The sequence below is a fragment of the Cygnus olor genome, chromosome 2 (genome assembly GCF_009769625.2).
Source record: "Cygnus olor isolate bCygOlo1 chromosome 2, bCygOlo1.pri.v2, whole genome shotgun sequence".
Lineage (NCBI taxonomy): Eukaryota > Metazoa > Chordata > Aves > Anseriformes > Anatidae > Cygnus > Cygnus olor.
Genome location: NC_049170.1, coordinates 115,010,174 through 115,028,073, shown reverse-complemented (window position 1 = coordinate 115,028,073; position 17,900 = coordinate 115,010,174). Strand labels below are relative to the sequence as shown.

General features: G+C 40.0%; 1 protein-coding gene and 1 long non-coding RNA gene across 5 annotated transcripts in view; one reads left to right on the top strand and one right to left on the bottom strand.

The window, feature by feature from the left end:
• Positions 1–11,142: 11,142 nt before the first annotated feature.
• On the bottom strand, positions 11,143–13,767 carry LOC121065707. Its single transcript, XR_005817270.1, has 3 exons — positions 13,010–13,767; positions 12,694–12,810; positions 11,143–11,561 (listed from the first exon to the last, which is right to left on the bottom strand). It is a non-coding gene; the product is annotated as an uncharacterized LOC121065707 (long non-coding RNA).
• A 2,793-nt stretch (positions 13,768–16,560) lies between these two features.
• Positions 16,561–17,900, top strand: part of TRAPPC8 (trafficking protein particle complex subunit 8) — a 49,127-nt gene continuing 47,787 nt past the window's right edge. For all 4 annotated transcript variants that reach the window (XM_040550293.1, XM_040550292.1, XM_040550291.1 and 1 more), the window contains exon 1: positions 16,561–16,934. In XM_040550293.1, the coding sequence (XP_040406227.1) occupies positions 16,778–16,934 (157 nt within the window). In that variant the 5' untranslated portion in view covers positions 16,561–16,777. The remainder of the gene's footprint in view (positions 16,935–17,900) is intronic.

Below are 17,900 nucleotides of genomic sequence, written 5' to 3'. Positions count from 1 at the left end.
TCCAGTTAGAGGCTGCATGGACACTTCTCAAATCCAGCAAAAGCTAATACACTACTTCTTGAAGATACTGAGGGTGTTGTAAATAGCTGCATTTTTAGTCATACGGATGTGTGCGTGTTGCAGCCCAGAAGCAGATAACTTTCCACGAACCGTGGCTGGAATAAATAATAAAAGCAAGCCTTCCCAAATGAACAGTAGAAAAGGTGCAGTTTCTTAAGCTGCATTTCCATATAGAAGGAACTCTGCAGAGTTGCCTGTAATTTCTGGCACAAACAAGTGACCCTAGAAACCAAGAAGGGGCACAGGAACGTACTAGGATGCCCTTTATAATTTTTGAAAGTTATTCCTAAACGCTGGCTTAAGCCTAACTTCTGACTGCTGTTATCACCAGAAGAATGTCTGTGCCAGAGGCCACGGCTGTAAAGGGAGTCAGTAGCAGATGATTCTGCTGGCAAGAGCCTGGCTCTCTCCTCTTTGCAGCCTCCCTTCAGGTATTTATAGACATTGATGAGATCCCTAGCCCAACATTTCTCCAGGCTGGACAGTCTCAGTTCTCAGCTTGTCCTCATTGGAGAGGTGCTCCAGTGCCTTCGTCATCTTCGTGGCCCTTCACTGGACTCACCCCAGTGGCTCTATGTTCCTCTTGTACTGGGGAGCCCAGAACTGGACCTCCACATGCTCCAGGTGTGGCCTCACCAATGCTGAGTGGAGGGAAGGCCTTAAGCAAATAACCCTTAGCTGGATGAATCTAGACTTATTTCTTGGTATTTAACAGGAAATGTGCATGAGTGTCTTACCTTCTCTCTGCAGTCAGCAGAGAAGCAAACGTAACTTTCTCAGAGTAATTCAATGTTAAATGAATCCAGAGCTGCTTACCTGTGCTCACCATCATCATAGGCGAGCATGCAGTGTTATTACCTTACTCTTACATATTTGGAAATTGCCTATGACAACAATTACCTTATTTTTAGTCATTTCAAATTGGGTTTTTCCCTATCTCCCTCCATTTTTTTTTTTTCTCAGGCCTCTCTCTGCCGTCTGGGTGTCTGCACTCCAAACCATTTCCCCACCACTGACCCCAAATGTCCTGGCTATCTCAGAGAAAATCTGCCTCACTCAAGCCAGGCAGGAGATATCTTAAAGTTCTGATGTCTCTTGAAGTCACTGAAGGTCTTAGGTCTTGTTTTTTTTAGAGCATAGCAAGTGTCAAAATGAAATAGGCCCAGTGTGTTTGTTATAACTCCTTGCAATGCATATTTACAAAATGGTAATATTGTAAGGGCCTGGAGCACCTCTACTATGAGGAGAGGCTGAGAGAGCTGGGACTGCTCAGCCTGGAGAAGAGGAGGCTTGGGGTGGGGGGTGGGAGCGGGGGCGGATCTCATCAATGTTTGTGAATACCTGAAGGGATGGTGCCAAGAGGATGGAGCCAGGCTCTGTTCAGTGGTGCCCAGTGCCAGGACAAGAGGCCATGGGCACAAACTGGCCCACAGGAGGCTCCCTCTGAACACCAGGAAACACTTTATGTGTGAGTGATGGAGCACTGGCACAGGTTGACCAGAGATGTTGTGGATCTTCCTGATCTTTTTGAAGATCTCTTTGGAGATCTTCCAAAACTGCCTGGACATGGTCCTGGGCCACTTGCTCTGGGTGGCCTTTCTTGAGCAGGGCGGTGGAGCAGGTGACCTCCAGAGTTCTCCTCCAACCTCAGCCATTCTGTAATGCTGTGACTTTTTCTGAATTAGAGAGCTTGCAGTGATGCTATATTAACTACTAATTAAGCACAAGTGTAATCCACAATTTTCTTGAAATAGTGGTAGGCAGCGGTAGTTTATCTCAAGGCTGATAAATCGGACAATTGTTACTTTCTGAAACAAATTTCCATTAGCACTGGAGATGGCATTGTCTCAGATGTGGACAACAATGGTCCAAATCTCCAAATCGACTGTTGCTAGCATAATGGACCCTCAAGTGCCACTGTTAAAAAAAAAAAAAAAAAAAAAAAAAAAAAAGGCTAAAAAAGATATAGACAATTACACTAGATATTTCAGAGAAATGTCTTTTTGCTGTCTCTCTTAGTAAAGGTTATGAAAGGCCTTGGTTTTCTGTTTTACCTGTTTGCATCCTATTTCTTCACCTGGTACTCTGGTGATAGCCACACTGAGGATGTCTGTGGCAAATAACACAGGGCAACGGAAGCCACGAGGCATATAACGGAAGCCACGAGTTAGCAACTGCTAGTCAGTGGACATAAACCCACGTTCCCCATCAGTGTGTTAATTTCAGTGGAAGCTAAGGTGGTCAAGGAGTGCCAAGCTGTAGATACAAAGCTGTGACTATTCTTGCCACGTTCTCTCACAGATGTTCCCCATGCATGGAGCTTTTCTGCTCCTGGTGGAAATGGCTGCTGGATGACTTTGAAAGACCCAGGGGAGAATCCTGGTAGGAGCTGAACACCTATGAACATCACACAGCAGCCTTAATACAACTGTCAAAGCAGCGTATAACTTAGGTTATTTTTGCCTGTGATGAGCTAAATTAAACTAGATTTCTTTTAGGCATCCCCAGTTATGTGAACACTTGAAGAACAGAAGTAGTATTCCCAGTTATTTGTACAAGTACTGGAAACTTTATAGTACATTTGGTAATGCACAAAAATTAATTGGAATCTATCTAGGTTTTTCTTATTTGGCTAAAATTTGTACATGCTATACTAGGTACAGTTATTGAAACACAATATATTTGGGGCAATGTTGTTTATTGTGAAAAATTATTGTTTTTAATATTAAGGAAATTTGAATATTGAGGAAATTTGAATATTACTGTCACAAAGACTGATATGTCTCAGGGTAATTGTGTATTTTGTATATTGTATATTTTCCACTATCCAATGCATTTTCTGTAACTTAAATATTTTTTACTGAAGCAAAATCAAGTATGACCCACTTTTGAGTAAGAAATGAAAAAAAAAGAAAGGCAGTAGATTTGGCAACTCCAAGATGAAAGCATCTGCATGTTCAGTATCTTTCGGTTTGTGTCTGGCCTGCAGTAAAACTCGTAATCTCTTGTCAAGTGATTTTCATGGAAATTTCCATCACAGATTTGCTTCTGAAGGAAGATATCACCCTTTTCTGGGCCCAGAATCTACAGTGATGATTATCTCCACTGAACATTTAAATATAAACAGCTTTGACAGTCATGTTATTAACTTGCCAAATCAAATATGTAACGACAGCAGAAGGATAGCAATATTTCCTGTGCACTTACTATTTACTCATATGCTACCTACTGATGAGTAATAAAAGCAAATGTAAGAATTATATTTTGTCTTAGGTAAAAAAACAAAAACAACAACAAAAATCGAACAACACTATGCATTTTTACAGAAACTGCAACAAAATATGTTCCAGCATACGTGAAATCTTGTCAGCCAGAATCAAGTCAATGAATTTCCTTTGTCAGTTAATGTTTATCTTTAGCATCAAATAAAACATGAGGAAAATTGTAACACCTTGCCATTAGCTAAACTCTAATCTTGTCTGTTACTGTGCTATTTTTGGTGTTGCTTGGTTAAGATTTAGATCTTGGTTATACCTAAGTTTAATTTCTAACACTGCATGAATAATATAATGTGATAAAATGTCATTAACTGCTGTAAGATAACTAAGTACAAAAGCTATGAAAGAAAATCAATCAGGGACTAAAACTGTAGTTTTTCTGGTAAATCACACACAAATTTACAGTCTGACAATGTAAATATGAATAATGTATGGAAAACATTAAATCATGAAGGATAAAAGCAAAATGCTTTTTAAAAAGGCATAAAAAAGCAAATAAGCCCTTAAGTGCCTGTCACTAATAAGTGAAAATAAAAACAGCATTGTCATCATTGATTTATTTGGAATGGAAATCTCATGAAGACAGTGGTAAGACTGCATTAGAGTTTTCAGGAATTACTGACAATAATTTTCCAGCACAAAATAGGTGCCGTGCACATAGACCTGAGTGTGGTGGGTAAAGAGGGAATCGCAAGGCTGGAAGCTTGTTCTTGCCTGAAGATCAGTGGTCACAACCAATTACATCAAACAAGGGCAGACAGAGTGCAGGCTCAGCCAAGCTCTTTTACATGTGCACATGATTACAGCTGAGTAGGCATTACCTATGTGTATGTATTTGTTTAGATACTGCATACAGATAAATGTCTACGTCTGCCTAATTAGTTACCTAGAAAAAGATATTAGTTAAGAAATATGAAAATCCAAGAATGTATGAGGAGAAACTTAATGATATTAACAAAAGTCAGGGTGTGTATCAGAAGACTTTATTGTGTGGTAAGTGTACATCAATTTTTTAAATATTAAAAAGCACTATTTTATTAAAAGACCTTTCTGGAAAAGGAAGTAAAGACAATAATTAAAAGTAGATGGCAATCATAAATATGGCAATAAAAATTACCAAATGAAGCCAAGGAAAATTGAAGCCTAGTAAAAGTAGGGAAAAAAAAAAGCAAATGTAAAATATGAACAAAATAATGTAATACAGCAGTTAAGGCTTGGTGTTAGATTGACAGGATAGTGATAATGACACAGAAAGTGTTCAATGGTTAGCTATGGTATTTGGTAAGGAGCAGAATGATGTATTTATATCTGATCAGAATATTGTGCAATTTGCCAGTCCATAACGACAAGGTAAGCATTAAACCACATTTATTAGGAATAAATACGGTAAAAAGAAGGCACGGATACCTTTCAGCCAATAATCCTACAAGACTTGGCTGAGGAGTTTTCTGGCTTGCTGATAATTATTGTTAAGAATTCTGAGCATACAATGGAAATCCTCCAAAGTTGAACTCAAACCACACAGAACTATAGAATCATAGAATATACTGTGTCGGAAGGGACCCACAAGGATCGTTGAGTCCAGCTCCTGTCTCCGCACAGGACCACCCCAAAGTCAAACCATGTGTCTGAGAGCATTGTCCAAACGCTTCTTGAACTCCGTCAGGCTCGATGCCATGACCACTGCACTGGGGAGCCTGTCCCCAACCTGATGTGGTTGACCTCATTGGTTATAAAATGTAAAAGATGAAGTTCAGTCAATACAAATATATGCCCTCTACCACAGTTTTAGAAATTGGTCTTGTCAGCTGAACTGAGGTTGTTCTTTGCTGAACTTACAAAATAATTGATTTTGGTAATTATGCAGGTGTAATATACTTCTGTATACTATTTAACTTGGTATTTCATGCCCTTCAAACTAAAATGAATTAGTATTGTATAATATTAATAAGGTACATAGGAAATAAGAAATACTATATGATAGGTCTTGCAAAGTAGTGTCAAAAACATACATACCTGATTTTGGATAATATTTTTATGAATAATCTGGAGATAATTATAAAATCATCAAGCGACTGTTTGCAGAGTCAAAAGCATAGATGACAATGGACATTGAAGAGTATGATCTGGTTTCCAGGCTAAATTGGACCCATTTGAAGAAATTGCATTCTGAAATAGTCAAGTGCATGCTCGTATACTCTATTTCTAGAAGAGTAAGTCAGGGCCAAACACAATGGAGCAGCAGGGTGGAAAAGCAGCATGCACTTCCCTGGTAGCACTACTATCAATGAAGACTGATAAGTTCTAATGGGGATAGCAGACGGCAAAAACGGAAAATTATTTTATTTATTGCATTAGATTCACTGCTCTAAGTGAAGGACAAGTGAATGAACCTCTGCTTAGTGCAACTCCCCCTTTTTTTTTCTTAATAAAGAGATGGAACTAAACCTTTCGGCATAGCTGATGTTTATCTGAATGCTGTGCACTTCTCACACAATTTGAAATAAATTACATTACATCACTGTTCAAGTAGGGCAAAGTTGGACATTTATTGATTCATATCAGACAGCTTTTTGTACTCAGAAATAAAAATCCAATATTTGTAAGTTTTTTATTTCTGTTTTTGAGGTCTTTGAGCATCATTAAAGTAAATATTCCGGAGAGGAGAGTGTTAGCTGCGGAGGGACAATGATGTTCATTCATGAGATTTTAGGCTGGTCCCCTAAGGATGTTAAACAATATCATCTTCTCTGTGTGTAGATAAATCTGTCTGTTCTCCCTCATTCCCTCAGGCCTGATGGCTTGTTTTTTAGCAAATCTCAGAGCAGGCATTGAAAGGGATGATTCAGAAAACAGTGGAAAAACCCAAACATAACCTAAAATAGTCTGTCTCATAGAGGGTAGACTGCAGAGGAGACACTCTACAAAGTCCTGAGCAGGAGGAGAGGTGGACTGCAGCAAACCCTACATCAGTTCACCCCTCCTGCAGGCAGGGAGGATGTGTACAGCAAAACTTCCATGAAAAATGGAAAATGATCCTTACCCCCAGAAAAAGGCCTGCCAAGGGAGAGTAGGGGGAGAACATGAAGGTCAAGCAGTGCCTGCCCTTTCTAGCACCTCCACATGACCACAAAGCTGCTCTGATGAGACATGATCCTGTATCTCCCCCAAAAATGGCCACAGCTTAGGATGAGGATGATCTAGTAGGAAATAGCTTGAAGATGCCGGGATATGCCTGCTAGGCTGACAACAAAAATGTCTACCAAAGCCATGATATTTGCAACAGATAGTCTCTTTTGAAGGTATATAAGCATAACTTTGACACAGAAGAACTGGAAACGTCATAACATAGGACTGCATGATAAAACAATACACATTTTTCTTTCTTGGGTCTTTAATGTAGCTTCACAGTCCCTTCAGTCATACCTCAGATAGGACATGCCCATGGATCATCTACACAAAATTGCACTAAGGACATGGGGACAATAGATGGGGACTGGATACATGGAGGCTGTTCCAGAACACCGGCTCTGGAATAAATTTCCCATTGTATAACATGGACATGCATGTAGTGAACATTGCTCCTGAACCGCAGCACATTTTCCCACCCACACATAAATCATGGTCTTACAATTGAAAATACATGTTCAGGTACAACAATGGATGTTTGTTGACTGGCCTAGAAGGAGCCCACCGAACTGCCCTTCCTCCTCATTTCCTGCCTTAATAAAAAATGCTAGAATTGTAGAGGATTTCCTCACTTGAGTTTCCTGTCATTTGTGCAAGTCAAAATGACACAACTATTTTCCGCTCCCAAAAGGGAGACAATAGAAAATCCACGTATGTAAGACAGCAGTGCTGTTGCCTTGAAATATGAATTTCAGTTTCAGTGAGCTTTCTTACAGACGACTCTTCATCTATTTACCTGCTTTTAATGAAGCTATTATATGAGAAAGTAATCTCCAACAGTGATATTATTCATCATAGCTTTCAAAAACATTAATGTCTTAACCTTTCCTGGAGTGAGTCATAAAATTAAGTAATTGAGTGAGATCAATTAGAGTAGACACATACTGCCAGATGACAGCATGTGTTGCCATGATTCTGCTTTTATAAAATAATCGTGTAATCTCTAATATGTGCAGGTATCTTGAAGAATTATACTGTTTCCCCAGGGAAAACCCTTGTACAGATATTTTTAATTGCTAGCATTTTAAGAGAAAGACTAAAATATTTTGTTAATTTATGAAATTACTTAGTTTCCATGCTTCTTTCATGGAAAAGTGGTAATGAAAAACAACAACAACAACAGCAACAAAAACAACAACCAAACAAACAAAAACCAAACAAAAGTATCTGAAATTTATTTCTGGTTATCAACATATAAAAAAAATAACCTATTGAAAGCCAAATAACTTCAAAAGCCTCCTTTAGGATTTTGATTTCTCTCAGTTCCTTTTATCTGATCTTCTCTGTAGCTGAGGCTTCTACATAGAATCACCAAACTTCCCACTTCAGCCACATGAACTTTCCTTCAAGTTTAGTCTTTCTTTAGCCTGAAACTGTTGCTCTGCCCTGTTCATTTAATCTAACTGAGATTTGGGTCCAATACTTTTTCCGGGCAGTATTGCACTTCAAGATCCAACTTCGTACAGTGATTTTTTTTCCCTGCTGTTTCATTGTAAACTAGTAATCTATGCTGGCTTGTCTTCCAAGGTTGCTCCCTGATCTGTAACACTCACTGCTTTCCCAATCAATTTGAAGAAGTCATCTTTTTTTTTTTTTTTAATTATTATTATTATTATTATTATTTTTATTTTTATTTTTTCTCCATGATAGAATGTATGCTTGAGTGAACATTCAATTTTCAGTACTTACACCACATTTTGCCACATTTTCCCAGAGGAAGAAAATTCCTCTGAAAAGCAGGGGAACAACAGGTCTGAGCCAGGGTTAGCTGAAGAGCCCAGACAGCATGCTGCATCAAGCCGTGCTTTTGGAAAACAAGCTTGAGAGAAAGGAGGCCTCAGAGACAATATGAGCAGGAGGCAAATGGGAAGCAAGCTATTGCAAAGCCTTTTACAACATTTTAAAAGTGTGAAGCCACACAGACCACACTCAAATTAGAGACACCACACCTCTTTGCAGTTGGGTTCCACAATCATCTTGGACCTGCCTGTAATTGCAAGAGGTGTGTTCATGAGCCTCTCAGTTTTGACCATGGAAAACTTCTGGGACTTCTTAAAAAAGAAACTTCTTAACTTGTTTTACAGAATGCCCCATTTCAAAGAAAAGGACAGTCTTAGGTCAGGAGTATATGGTGAATTTCGTGAAATAGAGTAGGTGCAGATCTAACAGGTTACTGGAATTTCTGTTCCTGAATTTATTAGTTTTTTTCACTTTAAACCGGAACAAAAGTTGAAATTTTGAAATATCCTATGAACTGGCATCTTTGCAGGGAGAAAATCACTTTGTTTCAGGTCAGATGAAACGTTCAATTTTTAAAAAGCTTCTGTTTTGACTTGTAAATGTCATGCTTTCAGTGTATAATTTATGCTGTAATGGGAAACAGCTTTCTCAATTAAATGGCATTACTAAATGTAGAAACTGAAGCACGCTGTTTAGAAATGTTGGGAATGTTTGGACTTTACCTTGGTACAGGACACAAGAAGTGGAAGAAATAGGGATTATAGCCCATGGTCATGGCTGTCCAATTGGGAGCCGGCACTGTCAGACTCAATCTAACACACTTCATTTCCTTCCTCTGCTTCCCTTTTTTTCCAAAGAGCAAAATTATAATTATCCATTCAGTCCCAGTTCCTACTAGTGAGGATGGCTCTCTTATAGGTATTGTGCTACCTGGAAGCTGCTGAAGTGGGATTTTGACTCTGTTTCCTTGCCTTCTGTCTCTTTCCAAGCTAAGTACTACATCCCTACAAATAATGCAGACAAAATTACACCTGTACTAAATTCAGAGATTCTTGGTGTAATTCAAGTCAGAATTAATTCTTATAAAATTCTTCAGATTATAGTGCATTAACAGAATTTGAACAACATATTATTAATATATTATATTGTATTATTATTATATTATATTGTATTATTATTATATTATTAGTAAAACAACAAGTTATATTCTGTGTGTTGTCTCTGCATATCCACTTTATTCTGTCTGAGGAATATTTCATCGACTCCAGGGTGGCTTTGCAGATTGCTTAGATCACTCAAAGCCCAAACATCCTTTGAAAGGGCTCGTCCCAGCTCCTGCCCAGAGTCACTGCCCCTTTCTTCTCTTGGTGCACATTCTTCGGTCAAAAGGTAAGCTGGACGGCTTTTTAAAAACAGGATTAATTTTTAGACCTCTTAGTTCATTATTCCTGCTGATTAAATGTCCATTTGACAAGCAGTGCCAGATTTATGGAGGTACAAAGATACAAAGAGGCATACAGCTAGGCAGCTGGGGAGGGTGGACTCTCTTTCTTTCTTTCTTTTTTTTTTTTTTTTTTGTCAGGCCTAAGTTGGCTTGAATTACTTTGTGAATCTACTCCTTAAGTAGATATCCACATGGTGGCTCCTAAGATAAACAGAAACACTCTGTAGTTATTTTTATTGTTGATGTTGTTCAGCAGGAACTAGGGTTGAAAAAATTATTAAACTGGGTAAAAATCAAAGATTTTACATGCTATTTGAACTGTTTCTATCTTTCCCTGAACTCTCCAGACACAGAAAATAAAAGGAACATGGAACCTAAAGGAATCTTTCCAATATAATTTTGCATCATGCCCTCAGTATGAAAAACTTCTCCCAAGTGTTTTTCTTTCCCTGTTCTCCTGCTCTTCAATTCTTTTTCCCAGCAGTGACGTTTTACAGTCACAGAGTCTAAGCAGGGTACTTTCTTGAAATACTGTTAATTAGAACCTGAATATCAAAATGTTGATTTGAAAATATTACTTGTCATGCATTTGTGTGTACAATAAGGGCAGGTTTTTTATTTTGTATTTCTTTCTCCTCAGTCCTCCTGTGGTGTGATAGATGAATTGCATCTACCAGACTGTTATGACTATTAAATTCTTGTAATCCTCAGATGACCTTTCTGTGACTATTTACAGTGTATTAAAATATGTTTTACAGTCAAAATCTGCACCACAACTTCAAAGACTGCGTTTTTTTTTTTTTTTTTTTTTTTTTTTTATGATAAGGGAAAGTTTATTTAGTCCTTTTGGTTTGTTTGGTCTATTTTATTTATATTCTTTTTTTTTTTTTTTTTTTTTTTTTTTTTTTTTTTTTTGTAACATGGTGAAAAGAAATCTGTTTCTGGAAAGACAGGCAATTCTAATTATACAAAAGAGAGGAAATCTCAAATTGTTTATCCCCAGTAGTAACATCTGGCAAACAATAGAAAACTCTGCTATTAATGTCCCAAGGCATTTATTATTATTGTATGATTTTGCACTATGTAGCACTTTATTTATGTAACTAAATACATAGGAAAAATACTCTCTGTTATCCAGAAAAATGTTTACTGCTAAGTGACAATCTACTGTTTGGATTGTTTTCATTTTCTCCTTATGTCTCCAGAAGTAATTACTCAAATATATAGAAAAGCAAAATTATAAAATCTATTTGAATAAAAAAATAGTTTGACCAAAATGTGACTCCATTCTCTTGTCAGAGAATGGCTGAGAAAATTTACTATTGAGATATCTTTGGAAGCTCCTCTGCATTAAGCAGATTCAAAATATTAAAATATTTTATTCAAAATATTAAAATTTAACTAAATAGCAAACATTTATAAACTCAGCATCTCAAATCTTTTAACAACATAGCTTGCACAAGTAACAGAAAAAATTCAGCTTCTCTGTGGACTTGAGTAGCAACAATTCATTTGCTAGAAATACAGTATCTGGTCTTAAATCAGAGTCAAAACTGACTACATTAAAAGCTACAGTATAACTCAGGGAAATTATTGCTTCTAAATTCTGCCCTTCTGCTGTTTGACACCGTGTGTCGAACTTAATTTTTGTCCTGTGGGGCTGGCACAAATCCAGGACTGTGTACACGCACGTTGCCTCCTTCCTGAAGCGAAAGTGAGGCTGGAGTATTGTTTTTAAAATTCACCCTCACAAAGACGCATCTATAAAGCTGTTACCTCTCACACAGTGGGCAGCTGGCTTAATGACAGTGATTGCTGCAGACTGGCTAAAGGTTGTACTTCTACTTCGTCTTGAAGCAACAAACAAACAAACAAAAACACATACAAAACCAATCCAACCAACCAACCAACCAAACAATAAAACAACAAACTTTACTGCTTCCTCCCTGTCTCACCTCTATACTTGCATCATCTGTGTCCATCTCTTATATCCATCTCCCATCTTGTCTCATCCTTTAATCCATAGACTCTTTGATGTGAAGACATGATTTTGCATGACAATTCATGGGCCTTTGTGTGTGCATGCAAGAACTGCAGGTGCTGGGGTGCTGGCCTCAGCCCTAGCTTTTGCAGGGAGCAAACCCTCAGCTGCGTGAGCCTCAGTTCCCGTTCCAGTTGCCTGATGGGGACTTGCTTGCGAAATCGCCTTCTAATGACTTATATGAAGTATGCTTAAGTGTATCATTTTTTGGCATGCTAGGGTCTAGTTTACTGTAATTTTCCTGCAAACTACACTAAAAGTTTCTGGTCAGGTTATTTAGTATTTTGCTATATAGTGTAATACACAAATGAGATCTTTATGTTACACAAAAAAATACTGTTTATTTCCATGGAAAATGATTTTTTCCCTTTAATTAGAAGATTTTGATGTGAGTTTATCTTAGGCATAAGATAGGAGACGTAACCACCACTTGCCTCATGCCCACATGGCACATACCTACTTGCCTCTCACCACCTCCATTTCCATGCTGTGTACTACCCATATTCACCAGTATACACGTTGATATGGGGCCATATTAATTGTAAGGCTTTTGCACATGACTAAGTGCCACGGAGACACTTAGAGTGCAAAAAGGGAACTGATTTGTGGAAATTAGTTCAAATGGCACCTAAACATTAAGAATCTATCCTTTAGTTCATCCTTGTTAACATCAGTAACTCTCAGTTTCATCAAATAGGAGCTATATCCCCAGGAATTCCCCTGGCTAAGGGCCCTTCAAAATCTGGAACATTATTCAATTACAATTCAAAGAATCTTATAGCAAGAGGGACTGACTAAAGATAAAAGTGTCTAAGAGCATTCCTTCAAAGGAAGCTCTGAGAGCTTTCCTTCAAAGAGAAGGAAAGAGTGTGAAGAGCTTGTGTGTCTGGGGAAAGCATCCTCTTCACTAACTTGTAAGAGCAAAGCAAGGAGCATTATACCTGTCCCTCTGTTGTGGTGAGTGGAGCCACGGTCCTCAGTGCTGGATTTGGACCTGCTGGCTTTCCTTCCTGTCTTCTTTTCATCTGCCTCTCTCTCTCCTTTGGTAATGCGCAAACCTTATGTTTATATAAAAAAAAAGTTACATTAATCCTTATGTAGTCTTTTTTAGACTTATATCTGTTAACAAAAAGGGGCTCTGAATTTAAAATCTCTGTTTGGGGCAATACTACAGAGTTTGATGTTAATCCTGGCTGAGGCAGGGAGTGGTAGATGTCTTCCCCTGGGAACAAAGGGGAGGTTCTAGAGAGCTATTACCTTGGAAATCCAACCCCAGATCAGGACTATCAAGTGCTACCAGCTCTTCCTTTATCTCTGTGGGTGATGGGAGTTGTTCACAGAAAGATCCGGTATCATCATGCCTGGAAGGAGAATTGCATTGTCACATGTTCCCATCCCATGCCCAGCAAAGGTGTTGTGATCCCTGAGCTGGGGCAGGGGAGTGCCCAATTGATTCAGAAGCACTGAAGATTGACTGTTTACCGTCACCTGCTCTTCTTTATAACTCTCCCTCAGGCAAGGCAGGGTAAACCTTTCTGATTAACCACTGCAACTGCAGATCTGACCATCTTCAGCCTGCACATCTGCACATCAGAAGGTTGCCTGGGTGCAAGCTGGGAGCAGTGTTACAGACACTATGGGGCTGGTACATACTTGAGGCTGTGGCACTGTTCTTACTGTGTAAAATCTTCCTTCAGAATTGAAAAAAAAAAAAAAAAAAAAGAAGAAAGAAAACATGTGAAATACCACTTCCATAACTCTGCAGAAGTCTGAACTAGGCAAAAACTCAAATTTGGCCTTTAAGTTTGCAGGGAGTTGGGAGCCCATGATGTAAACATTCAAGGGTATAGTTTAACCTGTAGCTAACTTGTAGGGTCATAGACCTGTTCCATATTTGAAAAATGGTAAATGAGAGCATTGGACTCAACTTCAGATCGCAGCATTTGCAATTCTATAGTCTTTGCTCTCTATGTTAAATGTACATGATAACACAAGTATCATTTTATTTACAGGCAACAAACAAACAAACAAAACAAACAAACAAACAAACAAAAAACAACACCAAACCCAACCCCAAAACAAATAAACAACGAACAAAAAAAAACAACTTTTAAACCTTTAAAAAAATCTTCCTCAGCAGCAACTCAGTGCAGCAGAAAGCTCCTAATCTCTGGCTATGTCATCTGCACAAAGGAATCAAAGAAATTCGAAGTTCAGAAGGCTTCTAGCCTGAGGAAGTCAAAACACACTTCTGTCAGCAGCAAAGCAGCACAGAAGAGTAGAGGCTATGCACTTCTAAGTCCAAATTTTTACAGTATTTTTTTTTTTTCAATTGAAACAGTGGACATTTCTTTTCTGTCTTGGTGATTGTTTTGTTATTGCCAGGCTTTGGAATGACACACGTAATTAGAGATGATATACTATATTCTTTCTAATGTACCTTCTGCCTTGTAAATAAAGATAATGTTATTTGAATCCTCTTTGACTAGACTATTTTTAGCACCAGATCTGGGATACAACACCCTGAGCTACTGTGTCCGTTGAGGATGGGGTTGTTTATCCCTTGGTAGCAGAGCAGACAAGTCAGAGGCTGAATCAAAGGTTCAAAGCCATGGGAAAACACAAACTTGTCTTACTATAACACAGACCATGAGATTGAAGAGCTATATCAAACCAGTATGACAGAATCAGTCCTTTGGACAATGTTGTACTGGAAGAGAACTATCACGAAAGGGAGAAAATCTTAGGACTAGTATTCCTAATGCTGAGCAAAAAGAAAATGTGTACAAAAAGTTTTTATAGACAAAGAACAGTTTTTGAGCACATAAATCTAGGTTCAGAATGTACGGGTGCTCTAGTGACAATAAAAAGCACTTAGAAACTTTGCCCACTGTAAACAAAACAAAAATTAATGTTGATTTCTCACGGTGTAATGGCTACCAAAGATCATTGATAGTCACACACTCCACTGAAGAGCAACAAATAAATGAATGTTGAGTCTTTGCTAGAAAGACATTAAGATGTTCAAAATTTTAAAATAGCTTTTAGTGTCAAATCATTTGTGATCAGGATTGGAACTTCTTCTGATCCACTTCAATCTACCAGATGTAATCCATGTACTGTTCTGAAGTAACAGATTAAGTGGAATGGGCGAAAAGCACTGGTGTTTCAAAGTGTCCGTCTGGAGATCATATTTTATCTCTAGAAGCATTACTTTTGAATATCACTGTGGAATTTGCAGATGTGGACAAGCCATAAATATTTGGAGAATGTTGGCCTTCAACTTGTTCTATTATCTGTCAAAGCCAAAATATTTTTTCTGCAATATTGAGTAGCTTTTGGGTAACATTCCCAGGATTCAAACCCGGAAAACAGTGAGTAATCTGGCCTATTATACATATATATATTCATTTTTTACTGCCTACATTGAATCAATGAATTAAAAACTAGTTTTTTATTCACAGAGGAAGTAGCTGACCCAACTGGTGTAGATAGATGAGTTAATACAAATTTCCAAATTACTGAATCTGTTAGGGAATACAGTTAGATATTCTTTTTCCAAGTTTTATTTGGTTTTCAGTCAGGATGCATTCATTCTGTAGTATCAACTACAGAAATAACCTCATCCTCTTTTTATTTGTTTAAAGGATCTTACACTTTAATGAGGCTTGGCTTCTTACGACTTTGTAAATCATGCGTATGAAAACACAACATGCAATCTCCCATTGAACCTAAGTGATACAAGATCTCTCTGACGTTTGTGATCAGGAAGGAGCAATCTTGTGTTATAAATCTTCCATCAGGACTGTCTCTCTCTCCTGTACCTACATGCCTCACTTTGTAGCAACTTTCTACCTCTTGACAGGCCTGTCAAGTGCACAGAAACTGGCTAGTGATTTCCAAACCTTAATACTGAAATCGTAATCTATTATAGTCTGCTCAGCATTGCTTTCCAAGCGCCACAGGGCATTTTCTGTGATCTTGACAAGTCCCTGACAGCATGTTAAAACCTAACCCTCCTATTGCAATTACTCATTCTTAATTATCACTGCTCAGCACTGTTGCCTGCCTTCCATGTCATTTCCTTATGCAGCTTACAAATGCAAAATCACAGAATTATAGAATATCCTGAGTCGGAAGAGACCTGCAAGGATTATCAAGTCCAACTCCTGGCTCCACACAGGACCACCCAAAAATCAGACCATGTGTCTGAGAGCATTGTCCAAACAGTTTTTGAACTCTGTCAGGCTCAGTGCCGTGACCGCTGCCCTGGGGAGCCTGTCCCAGTGCCCAGCCACCCTCTGGGTGCAGACCCTTTCCCTAACACCCAGCCTGACCCTCCCCGTCACAGTTTATAGCCATTCGTGCCAAAAGCAGCAGAACTTTGTATACCACCATGGGCAAAACGCCTGATTTTCACTTCACGCGTTCAACTGAGCAGTGATAGGTCTGCTAGCGAAACCTCAAACAATTCTTTAAACCTTAACTAATCTGGTTTTATTTATTTATTTATTTAGCGTGAGGGACGGGTCCTTTTAATTTATTTATGTATTTATTTTGCGTGAGGGACGTGTTTGTTTATTTATTTATTCAGGTGGGGGTTGTCAGTCAGGCCGGCAGCATCAGCCTGCCGCGGCCGACGGTTGACGGTGACGGTTGGTGCCGGCTCCCCGCGCCCCGCCCCCCCGGAGCGAACCAAGAACCACGGACGGCGGGGGGGGGAGGGGGGAATCCGCGCATGCGCAGCACTCCCCGCTTCCTCCCTTCCTTACCCCGCCCCGGCACCGCCCCTTCGGGCCAATCACATGAGCGGGCGCGGGGGCCGCCGGGAGCGGGCGCTACCCGAGGGGCTCGGCGGAGGCGCGACATGGCGGCAGCGCTGGGCGCCCGCTGCTGAGCGCCCGGCGGGCCGCGGCGGGGCGACAGCGACAGCGAGAACGAGGAGCGGGAGGACGAGGAGGAGGAGCGGGGCACCGGGGAGGAAGGTGGCGGGGCTCGGTCTCTCCGTCGTCGTCGTCGTCGGCGATGGCCCAGTGCGTGCAGTCGGTGCAGGAGTTCCTCCAGGACTCGTTCGTGCCCTTGGTGGCCGCGCTGTGCAGCGAGGAGGCGGAGCGCCTGGCCCGCAGGAACAACCTCGGCTTCGCCGAGCTGCTCAAGCCCTTCTGCCGCCTCACCTCCGAAGGTCGGTACCGGCGGGGGGGCGGGGAAGGCGGGGCCGCACCCTGCAGGCCGGGGGGAGGCGAGGACCCCGGCCCTTGCCCCTTTTTCTTCCCCTTCCCTTTCCCCTCCCTCGGGGTCGGCGCCGAGGCACAGGTTTGCCCCAGCTGCCTGCGGTTGTTCCCTTCTGCTCCGTGGCGTTTGAGAAGTTGGGCTTCTCCCCGAAGCACCACGAAGCAGAAGGTCGAAGAGAAGGGTGTCTGTAAAGCCAGCTCTCCCAGGCTGGTTTCTTTTAAGCTCCTCTGTTTGCCTGGTGCTTGTATCTGGAGCTCCTGCTGTGGTTTCTCTTGGAGTAAGGCTCTTAGTAAGCTATCTAGATATTGAAAGTCTGACAGCTGAAATGACAGCTAACATCGCACAAGTCTACCTTCTTTCACCTGCCCTTCTCTTGGATGTACATCTCTTTTTTTGGCAGTGTTTCTGTGAGCAAGACCTGCCCCAACAAGGGGGAGGACTGAACTGATTACATAGCATAGATAAAAGATAACAGTGGAAAACAGTAAAACGAGGAGTTGACCACTGGAAAAATGATCGGGCTCTTTTACTGTAATCCCTAAAATGTTCCAGGTAATAACTTTAAGCTGCGCTTTTCAATTCACTGCGTATCAGAACAGAGCTGCAGAACTGCTTATTAGCATAGCGATGCAGTGGCATTTGGCAGATTTGGTTTCTGGCAGACACTTGGCTCAAGAGAGACTTCAGTCTTGTGTTGAGAAAGCAGTGTAAGAAACTGAAACTTGTACTGTCACTTGAGCTAAATATTCTGCATTGTTAAGTGAGTGGTGACAACTTGAAAGCTAGTGTGTGTGAAAATCTACCTTAATTTGTGGCAAGCCTTGAAAACGTATAAAAATGCGTTTAGCAGTAACTTTTCTATAACTATTTTTCCGTGTCTAGTAACTCTCGCAAATCATGTGAGACTGCAGAACAG